This window comes from Terrapene carolina, unplaced genomic scaffold (assembly GCF_002925995.2).
Source record: "Terrapene carolina triunguis isolate 2854851 unplaced genomic scaffold, T_m_triunguis-2.0 Scaffold33715, whole genome shotgun sequence".
Classification (NCBI taxonomy): domain Eukaryota; kingdom Metazoa; phylum Chordata; order Testudines; family Emydidae; genus Terrapene; species Terrapene triunguis.
Window position 1 is genome coordinate 7,282,873 of NW_020698066.1, and position 11,767 is coordinate 7,294,639.

An 11,767-nucleotide genomic window follows, 5' to 3' on the forward strand; every position below is an offset into this window, starting at 1 on the left:
TGGTGAGAAGATGTGTGCAGCAATGTACCTAGGAGAATGATTGAATTTCAGGGTATTGTGGGTCTCCAGGCTGGGCGTGTCTCAATCAGAAGGGGCATTTGTTTGTCACACTGTATGTTTTGTCAGGATGTGTTAGTGTGGGAACCTGGTGTGCCAGTTTGTGACTTAGCATTTTGTGCATCTGCATGTGTGAAGGAAATTGTGTATTCATATGTCATCTCAGCATTGTGTATCTGTGCATAATGTGCCAGTCAGTGTGTATGTATTTGTGTGTGGTAGCATATTGTGTGTGTGCATTGCAATCTGTGAATATGTGTCAGCAGGTTGGGGACTATGTGCATGTCAGTTGGGAAGTATTTGCATGCCTGGTGCTATGTTGTATGTGTTATGGGGCTATTAATGATCGTGTTATAAGAGTGTGATTCTCCTGATCTCTCCGTAATAGTGGCTAACAAGCAGGAAAAGACCAAATCTGTTGAATACCAGTCACTAATATTGGTAAATTCATAAAGCATGTCATGACCTGGCAGTTTTTTATGCACCATCTCCCCTAAGCTATTTGGGATAGTGTAAGGAGGGAGATAAAATGCCTAGATACAAATATATTGCCACATGCTAATGGTGCAGGCCCACTGCCCGAATTGAAGTTTTTTGAATAAACTTGTACTTTTAAGTTTTATTTTATTTGTTGGTGAAAGGTGTCAGGCTGACACACATAAAAAGTGAAGTTCTCTTTTCCACAGAACAGGTACACAGGCAAGCAGCAGGACAAGATTTCTCTCATCAGCCAATATGCCTCAACCCTAGTCTGAAGGGACCAACTATAGAATTGACAGGACAGTTCAGTGTGCGTATACATTCACTGTTTGACTTCTTTGGTGATATTGTCAACAAGAATGACAGTCATGGTGGTGATTTTGTTAAGTGAACTCTTGTGCACTAGGAAATGGACTGAGGCCACCAATTCATTTTATGTTGGTCTCCCAGCAGCCATTAGACAGAAACAACTGATTTGAATCAGTGGCCTGAAAGTGAAATGTTTTGTATCCCACTACCTGTCCAGTGAGATATTCATTCCTCTTTAGTTTTAAAACTGGAGTTCAAATATTGATAGATGTGTATTTTCCCCCTCAAATCAGTGGCTTTGTACCTTAAAATTTTATTTCAATTGTAAAAGAAACAAAAACGGTATAGTACATCATGGACTGGGAAAGGATCTCATCTATTAATTGAAAATAAACTGAAACTTAACTAAAAAACTTACCAATAAATAAACCAAGTTAGCTTTTCTACCAAACCCTATTCAGATATCTGTAGAAAATCATCTACAAAAAACAAGGATACATGTTAACATTAGAATGAGGGAAAGGCCTGGTCTGGATAGTTTAGATAGTGGGCTTCTGTGAATTTTTGTTTATTGCCCGTGACCTGGCCGTAACTTTTACTCAAAATAACCATGACAAAAATCTTAACCTTATAATGAGTTATGTGCAGGTCATTAGGCTAAACATATCTCAGATCATGAATGACAAAGTTTGAATTGATGCCCTTTGAGTTGAAGCTCTTACTCCAATACTTTGTGGAAATATGTTCATGTCACAGCAACTTCCATTCCACCCAGTGCCCGTGTAGGCAGTCTCATCAGCACAATGGGAGATAGAACGACACGGGGACTGAAATGTCCTGAAGACCACAATATATTGAAAATGTGAACTTTGTAATGTGGTTTCCTGTGCTATGTTTTAATCTGTAAATAAATAGTGAATTTCAAGATAAGATCCTTAGCTAGTGCCAATCAGTTTAGCTCTAATGAAGTCAGCTATATTTAGGGATAGATCCTCAGCTGGTGTAAATCGACATAGTCACATTGACTTTAGTGGAGCTATGCTGATCTTAATCAGCTGAGGATCTCACCCATAGAATACTACTGTGTGGAAAAGGCATTTTGTGTAAATCAGTTCCTCAAGCCACAATTTATATGGAGCTAAACTTACGGAGCAACAGTAGTATATTTTAGAAGTGTTTTATGTTTTGCTGTGTTTCATGTAATCACAGGAAAATGGCAGGAAAGAAGAAAGAAGTTCAACTACAGGTATAAATCTTGTTTGTTATTTGAATAATTCTAGAGTTCAATAAAATTGTTGACATTTTTAGAGATATTAAATTCTGGGTTTGTTTTATCTCAGGTAGTAGTAACCAATCAAAGTCAATGGGATGAAATGTTGCTGACTAAAGGTGTAACAGGTACTATTATTTTTTCTATTAATCTCACATAATGAAATTGTGCATTTTTATCAATCTTTTTATTTTTGTGACCCCTTCCTGCCCAGTTACTTCACACTGTGCACACACTTTGTCTAACTGCCACTTCCTGTGGCTTGCCCCTCAAAGCAAAGAGTTCTAGAAACCTCCATAAAGCCTAAGTAAATATGCTCTGTGTAGCTGTTTTACATGAAGACTCAAAGGATTTGAAATTCACACTCCTAAACTGGGGGCAAAACACAGGTCTGCACTGCAGCCACTCCACAGCTGCTTCACCAGCCTAAAGGCTGGCTGTACGGTCACTGGATCTCCATACCACCTATAGTATGAAAGGAGTTCCTGGCAAATTAATCCATGTGAACTCAGATCTCATGGCTCCTCCATATAACACTCAACTGTGCCTCTCGCATTGGCCATTTTGGAACTGTCACAATATCAATCCAATCACACGAAAGATACAAAGACCCAATGCATTGTGTCTGCCTGCAATTCAAACACAGAAGGGTTCTATAGTGATGAGTGACTTTCACATACTCCTTTGCAAAGCAGTGAATTTAAACCATACTGGATATCATGCATGGGTGTTTAAAAAAAAAAAAAAAAAGTTCTGAAAAGACTTCATGTCTGGGAAGGGGTAGGTGAAAGCTCTGATAGATCAATATTTTCAATTACTCAGTAAAATCGAACTAATCAGCAGAATGAGTTTTATGTGCCTATTCATGCACAATTGTATCTGGCATAAGACAAGCAATTGTGTTATAAATTGTGTGCTTTCAAGAGTGTACATAGTATGTATTTTCTTCACTCCCCTCAGTTTGTATGTAAGCTTAGCATCAATATCTGTTAAATTTATTAGGAATGCTGTCTAAAGAGGGAGAACAGATCATGGGTGAAGTGATCAGGGGAGCAAGAGAGAAAACCAATGGGTTGTGAGTAAGGTTGAGAGAGACACACACAGCATACATGATCTTAGGAAGGAGGGAAACAGCCCAAAATGGAGCGACAGGGCATGGAAAGAGACAACTGATAAAAGGGCCAAAGGAGGGGGAGACAACTAACAGTGGGCACAGGAAAGGAAGGTCAACCAAGACAAAGGAATAGGGGAAGGAGACATTAATATATCTGCATTTCCCACCACAAAATATATAAATAAATAAATAAATACTCTTACAGACTAAGATTTAAGTTGAAATCTAATTTGTGTAAGAGATAATACCAAAACTTAATGTTTTTCAGAAGAAAAAGAGACCAGAAATAGACTTAGAAATACATGTATGCCAATGCCACTGCAGGACTAACCCTATACATTTACAAAAACATTTTATTTTATAAACTATATGAAACAGATGAGTTTCATTCTAATTTTTTATACTTTCAGTAATAGATGTTTATCAGGCTTGGTGTGGGCCTTGCAAAGCTGTGGTAAATTTATTCAGAAAACTAAAAAATGAGCATGGTGAAGATGACCTTTTGCATTTTGCTGTGGTAAGGATGTAAATGCTATTTAGAACTTCAGTGTCAAATGTATTTCTGTATCTATCTATTTATAGAGTACCTATCACCATAGTATCTGAGTACCAGTGGAGTCATTGGTGAATTTGGCTTGCTTGTCTCTTTTCTGAATGACTTCTTAAAAGAGGACGATCAAAGTGTATAATGGATAGGGAAGGATCTATAATAAGAGAAGGGATAAGCTAGAATCATACAAGTTAATTATGGAAAAGACATACTAGACAATAGTGTAATGGAGAACATTCTTATAATGCATACATATTATGAGATAGAGTTGAGATTACTGGGGGAACCATATCTCTGAATATACCGACTTGCATGTTTAAAAATCCAAGTCTTAACATTGCATAACCATATAGCCTGACTTTCAGAAGTGCTGAAACTTCCTCTGAAGACCATAGAAGTTGTGGGTGCTCATCACTTCTGAAAATCAGGTCAGTAACTTCCTTTTGTTTTTCTTGCTTTTCCGTATAATTTCCTATGTTATATTTAAAAAGGAACAAAGAGGGGGAAGCTGAAAAACAAATAGATTAAAAATGTTTTTGAGAAAAAGTTCAACCAGAAGAGCAAGATAAAATGGCAGCTACAATCTAATGCACTAAAGATATATGTGTTTCACAGGTTGATTCTGAGTTCCCATCCAGATATTGAACTATCAAGCTTATAATACTTGTCAGTATGGCTGCAAATTGTTTTTGTTGCATTCTCTGAAGCCCCAGAGAGCAAGATGACAGAAGCAACCTGTCTTGCCTATGGCAATAGCCATTAAAAAGCATCATGCGCTAACCATTACCAAAAGAGTTACCACTGATATCTTCAGTTGTAAACACAGAGCAAAACTGTCTAATTGCAGATACCACTATGTAGTTACCGTTGGCAAATGCTCTTTAAATGGAGATCATTGTAAGTTGGACATACAAATGTGGATCACTACCATTAAGTTAACAGACAAGTCCGCAAGGTTTTTATCCTACAGATCTTTTACACAGATCTCCTCCTATTAAACTCGGATTCTAAAAATCCAACCCTATATATATCAAATATTTAAAGCTTTTTAAAAAAAGTCATACACACATAGGTATGTGTATATGTGTACATACAAAACATAGAGCAACAAGCCCAAAACACCAAACAACGAATTGTAATCTCATACCACTGAAGTCAGTAAGGTTATACTAATGCAAAACCATTGTGAAATCAGAATCAGACCCCAGGTTTTCAGCTATACCTCTACTATCCCGGCTATTTGCAACCCTGCGTGGCTTTTAAAATAAGAGAATATCAAGCCTGTTCATTCCATCTGTTTTCATACATCTAGCTGCTGTCCCTTCATCTGCACTTACTTTACATCCGTAATTTATTCCTGCCAGCATATGTAAATGTTTACATCTGCAATATTATTATTTGGGGTTGTTATACTGTATCATTAACATCATACCTTTCACCCAGAGTGACTGTATTAATTCAGGACTCTGGTGGCCCAGAAGTGTAAACCGTTCATTTCCATTCAGGTCTCCCTTCAATTAGTACCGCTATCATTGATAAATTTAACAACAATATTATATAGTGCTTGTGATCTAGTTATTTTAAAATAAATACTATGTTAAAACCTTGCCAAGTATAATTCATCAGTGTTAGTTCAAACAGTTTTTGGATTTGTGTGTATTTGTATATGTAAAATACATTTATAAAACAAGAAGTAACTGTTAATAAATGTAATTCATGGGATTCTCAAATCTTTATATAGTGTGGACCACATCTTAACAGAGAGTTAATACAATAGACCACTTTCCCTCCCATTGAAATGTCATGGGACTTTCCCATGTGTGATCCTGTGACATTCCAATGGCAATTACAGCCATTACTTACCTCAAAAAGCAATATTAGGACACAGTACTTTTAATGTGATTTAGCAGCTGTAAACAAGAAGGAAAGCCTGCCCCATGTGACCAGCAAGGTTGATCACAAGCAAGTGTTTTAAGGACTACTATTGATCCACAGAACCACGGTTTGAGAATCATTCTGTAAAAGTTCTCAAATATCTATCTATCTATCATAATCTATTTGCCCTTATTTTAGGCAGAGGCTGACAGCATTGTGACCCTGCAGACATTTAGAGACAAATGTGAACCTGTTTTTCTCTTTTGTGTTGTAAGTTCGTGCTGCCTATTGTTGTTATTTTTTTCAGTATATTGAAAATAAATGTAAAGCTGTACAAATGTGAATTACATCTTTACAATTTTAGTGTATAGGATATTGTTGCATATTGTACATTCCAGTCATTTTAACAGTGAATCATATTTTATATGTTCTTGGCATGCACAGAAGAAGGGGTATTAGCATAGTACTTCTGCTAACTGGAGAAGAAAATTCTCCATTATATTATAGTATATTATGCCAGGCCTGGTTGCTAACTCCGTAGGCAAGTGTTTTTTTGTACTTGGAAGTTTTGAGATTTGGATTCCAGCAGCTAGAGGCTAATAACCAGGGTGCATTAAGGATACTCCACTCTATATGAATGCAGCCACGTGAAATTAACAGCTTCTCTGATCTCACCAAAAGCTAGCCAGTTTCACTGTGCTGCTCATGCATATACACCTCTACCTCGATATAACGCTGTCCTCGGGAGCCAAAAAATCTTACCGTGTTATATCAAACTTGCTTTGATCCGCCGGAGTGTGCAGCCCTGCCCCCCCGGAGCACTGCTTTAAATATCTCATCTCCTAGAACTGGAAGGGACCTTGAAAGGTCATCAAGTCCAGCCCCCTGCCTTCACTAGCAGGACCAAGTACTGATTTTGCCCCAGATCCCCAAGTGGCCCCCTCAAGGATTGAACTCATGACCCTGGGATTAGTAGGCCAACGCTCAAACCACTGAGCTATCCCTACCGCATTATATCCGAATTCGTGTTATATCGGGTCGCGTTATATCGGAGTAGAGGTGTATATGGTGGAGCAATGAGCAGAAGAGTGAAGCACAGAAGGGAGAGTAGTGAAGGAAGCTGTTGGGAAATGGAGGAACTAGAACTGAGATGAGGAGAGACAAATAGTGGAGGGAGGAAACCTGGAAACGAGGAGGATAGGAAGTGAAAGCAAGAAAGGTCTAATTCTGTGCCAGTGAAGTAAATGGAAACTTTGTGATTAACTTTAGTGGGCACAGGGTCAGATCCCAAAGGAGGAAGAGAGTAACCAAAAAGCAAGAATAGTCAAAAATGGGGAGGGGAAAATGGGAAGAGATGGAAACAAGGACAGAGAACAGCAAGAGAAGGAAAATTTAGGCCTGATTCTCATTAATACTAATGTCCCTTTACACCATTCTATCAATGCAAACGGGCCTAATTGTGGATATAAATTATGTTTACACATGCCTTAAGGCCTCTTTATGTAGCTAGAGCAGTGTAAAAGGGAATTTAGTGTAAATGAGAATCAGAATTTCTAAATTCTTTCCTTCAAATTTCTTTTGAATTTTAAGCAAATTAATTGTAAGTGAATTTGTGCAAGGTGTCTGATTGCTAGCCCTGGACATTTTGTTGCGCTATTTATTGAGGACCAGATTTGGCAGTCCTTAATTGAGCAAAACTCTTATTATCTCCAATAGGAATTTTGCTCAAATAAGGATAGCAAATTTTGGCCATTACAGAACAAATACAGCTTGGGTATCAATAGTAGTAGCATCCCTATCCTGCCACATATCCAACTTGGAGGAAGAACTTCTAATGGTGAAAGCAGGGCTTAATTTGTAATGGAAGAGGTGCCGGGGCTCAAGCAATTTTTTTACATTCATAACTGATGCAGCAAGCCCAGAGGTGCCGGCGCTATGAACCTAAGCCTAGAGGTGGCAAGGCTAAGTCCTGACACAAATTAAGTACTGAGTCAGAAGGAAGTTCATTCTCTATACCCGTGGTGCCCAACATTTTCCTGTAGCACCCCCCCATACACCTGTAACAGAATCTGTCTGCATGCCTGCCCTCTCCCCATTACCACACAGTTGGCTCTGCAGAGGAGAAGCTGGGGGCAGAACTGGGGATGAGGGAGGATCTGTGGCTAGAGGTGGAGCCGTGGCTGGGGACAGAGCAGAGCTGCGGCATGGGGTGGAATGGAGCTGCAACTGGGAGCAGAGCAGGGGGGTGGAGTAGAGCTGCGGATGGGGGCTAGCCCGGGTTTCGCTGCGTGCCCCTCTGAACGTTCCACTGCGCCCCACAGTTTGGGGACCACTGCTCTATACCCATTTAACTGCTGGCCTTTCAGCAGAGCTGCCAACAGAGGTAACAGTCCAATCATTGCCAATTGTGACCATGGTCTGTGCTAAGTAGACAACTGCTCAATAGGAACTTGACTGAGACCACCAACTCATTTCATGTAGGACACTGTTGAGCAGTTGGATGATAATTTTAGACCAACTAGGCTATATTTGAAATGTTGATGATGAAATGCTCTGTAGCCCATTACGCATCCGTTGAATTAGACATTAGAAAATGCCAGGTTCTGAAATGTAAACCCTCTGAAACTTTTGAGATGAGACCTATGTTAAGCAATAACAGAATAACAAATAATGGGAATAACAGTCAGTTTTCTTTGATATCACTGATTTTAGCCCTGTGTTTTTGATTCATCACCTGTTTTGCAGATCAGTCTATCTGCAGTGATACATTGCTACAACTTTTAGTTTTAGAATACAGTATCATGGTAACTGTCTATTGCTGGTGAAAAATAGATTGTGTTAGAAGTCAATTAAATGTGCAAAACTAAATTAGTAGATCTTACTGAGAGTGTTATTTTATCATTTATTTTTTACAGGATGGCAAAATTATAGCAATGGTGCGAGGCACAAATGCACCACTTCTCAGTAAGACAGTAATAAAGCTATTAGAAGAAGAGAGGAAAATTTTAGCAGGGGAAATAGAACGCCCTGAGGTACTCACTAGATAACTGTTTTCTTATCAAGTTTAAATATAAATGAATATTTTTATTACATTTGCATGGTCTCTTTCTATGCTTGTGGTGCTGTTTTTATTTCTTTTACTGTTCATATTTCATTTTTATTTTTGTGGATACCACTATCTTTACCATGAACTGGCATGTATCTCATCTTTTAGAAACTTCCAGTAAGTGGTACTTATCCAAATGATACTGGTAATTTTACAAACTGATCTGTATGCAGAGGAGAGATTCTTCACTAACAAAAATATCACCAGCATAAAAACTAACTTTGTATTTATCTCTTTATTTATTTTTATACTTTCAATGCTGGACATTTTTCTTATCTATTTTACTATGGGCTCGAGAGAATACGGGAAAGGGGACAGTTCTTACCTAATTCCTCTTTCCTACTGAAATGCAGGTGAAAGAATTCCATTTATCTGTATAGATGCAAAAGAGAAATTGTAATGGACTACAACTCAGTTAAGAAAAATCAGAACAAACCTAAATTCTCATAGTACCGTATGAGATAACATTATACCCTATCAAATATATTATTAGCTTCTCAGGATAAAACTGCTGAAGAGATAACTGGTAGCTGAGCTTGGTGACTTAAATTATTTTTCTTGTGTTAGCAGCAGCAAGCCTGCCTGTTTCAAAACCCACTTGAACTATGTGAATAATTGAGATTAAATCATTTAGTTGTGTTGCTAGAATTTTGGTGTTTACTTTATATTCTACATTTAGCAGAGAAATAGGTTGGAAATTTCCACAGTTATGTCCATCTTTATGTTTCTTTAAAATTAATGTAATGAGGAGTCTCTCATATTGTAAGGTATAAAAGTGTTAGGGTTTCCCCCTAATTTAAGAGAAGATTTGCAAGTCTGGGCTGGCACAAGGTTCCACAAAATCTGCAAAAAAAAGTTTAGAAGCAGAAAAAGAAGCAGCTTAAATGTTGATGTTGGTATTATCTTGCACTAAGTTAATGTTGCAGGGAGTTTTTCAGAGAGGGGAAGCAGAGAAAGAACGAAGGAGTGACTTGCTCAACATTGCTGGCAGAGCCAGGAATGGCACCCAGGTCTCATGATTCCCAGTGGGCTATACACTGGCCCATACTGCCTCAGTATTAACTTCATACTGACACTATAATTTTATCAGAATAACAACAACATGAAAACTGCAATTTTCTTAGGTACAAGAGCTTGTGTTTTTAGAAGAGAAAACATCAGAAGTATATAGTGAAGAAAGCCAACTTGAAGGTAAATGATATTTTAATTATTTTACAATTATTAGTACAAAGAAAAAACTCAAACAGGTATCTTGTTAGTTATTTGGTATGTCCAGTGATAAAATTTTCCTTTGATTCATTTAGTAACTTGAGAGATTATTGTGGAAGGAGTCAAATTATCACACGCAGGTGCATATGAATGTTGTAAAATGGTCAAAATAATAACAGATATGCTTATGTTGTTATTATTAATAATTATTTCTATAATGTCTGAGATCTGGATCCAACTCTATGAAGATTTAACATGATGGAGCTCTCAATGCCTGTAGCAAAGGGTTTAATTTGAACTTTGAATTGTCTTCTAACTTAATATAGCATCCATGACAGAAAAATTATGGTAAAAAATGGTGACCAAGAACAACATGGCACCTAAAAGCTGTGCATCTTGTAAAGGCCTAAGAGTATGAATTTTGTTGGGGTACAAATGAGAGCCCCCTTTCACCAGGGGCGGCTCTAGGCACCAGCAAAGCAAGCACCTGCTTGGGGCAGCCCATTTGCAGGGGCGGCAGGGATCCAGCATGGGAGCTGAGAACCAACAGGGGGCCCTGGGAGCTGTAGTTCCTTGGTTAGCTCCCTGCCTATAGAGCCAGGCCTGGAGCAGGGAAAGAACTACATTTCCCAGCATTCCCTTGGCCACTACCAACAGGAAAGAAGGGGAGGGAGGGAGGAAGCTGAGACCTCATGCTGCAGCCTGCTGTGAATGGAGAGCTGCACTGTGAGTAGGGATTCCATATTTTAACATTCAAAAAATAGGACACTCCACGGGGAGGGAGGGTAGCCCCACCCTGCCCCCATCCACTCCCTCCGACTGCCCCCCACAGAAACCCCAACCCATCCAACCCCCTTGCTCCCTGTCCCCTGATCACCCCCTCCTGGGACCCCGCCGCAACTGCCCCCCAGGACCCCACCCCCTATCTAAGCCCCAATGGTCCTTGTCCCCAACTGCCCCCTCCTGAGACCCCCCCCAACTTCCCCCCTAGGACCCCACCCCCTACCTGTCCCCTGACAAACCCCTGGGACTCCCATGCCTATCCAACTGCTGCCTGTCCCCTGACTGCCCCCCAAACCTCTGCCCCATCCAACCCCCCCTTCTCCCTGTCCCTTGACTGCCCCCCCCCGGAACCCCCTACCCCTTCTCCAACCCCCCAGCCCCCTTACCGTGCCACTCAGACCAGCGTGTCTGGCTTCGCACAGCGCCAGACACGCTACTGCATACATGCTGCCGTGCTCCCCTGCGGATCCACAGCCCCCCCCCAGCACCTGCCTTCCAGATTTTAACACCTCAAAATTCAGGAGTGCTCAAGCTCAGTTTGGGCAGCTGTTACTTCATTTCTCCCAAATCAAATATACTGATCCACTGTAACTTGCTGTAGAAAAAGTAGGATAAAATTGAGCAAGAAATGCTTCCCAGTGGTTATTAGGACTGGAATTGCTATTTTCAACAGCCATTGCCTTTTCGTTTGTTTGTTTGTTTGTTTGTTTAAAAAGAAGACAGTGATATTGCATTGGCAAATTCCCCATAGAAAGAAAGAGTGGAACAAAAGAATAATAAAGGCACCTCAACTTTTCCTCCTTTATGGAGGACAGTCTTACAATATGCATCCAGATATCCTCCAATCACACAAGCTGAAAATTGTTCCACTTTACTGCAGTTCTGTAACCATATGGGAACCAATCCTGGCTGTGTTCTGTGCACATCTAAAATTCCTGCTGAATGACCTGCCCTGGGAGCGAGTTACCAGTGCCCCAGGGCTGCGGCGGAAGGAGGATGCAGGTGGGGGGGGGG

General features: G+C 39.8%; 1 protein-coding gene across 1 annotated transcript in view; it reads left to right on the plus strand.

The window, feature by feature from the left end:
• Positions 1-2,059: 2,059 nt before the first annotated feature.
• LOC112114932 (thioredoxin domain-containing protein 3) overlaps positions 2,060-11,767 on the plus strand; it is a 25,687-nt gene continuing 15,979 nt past the window's right edge. Inside the window, exons 1-6 of the mRNA XM_026663475.1 lie at positions 2,060-2,092; positions 2,187-2,244; positions 3,641-3,747; positions 5,854-5,925; positions 8,571-8,687; positions 9,886-9,952. Coding sequence (XP_026519260.1) covers positions 2,060-2,092; positions 2,187-2,244; positions 3,641-3,747; positions 5,854-5,925; positions 8,571-8,687; positions 9,886-9,952 — 454 coding nt within the window. The remainder of the gene's footprint in view (positions 2,093-2,186; positions 2,245-3,640; positions 3,748-5,853; positions 5,926-8,570; positions 8,688-9,885; positions 9,953-11,767) is intronic.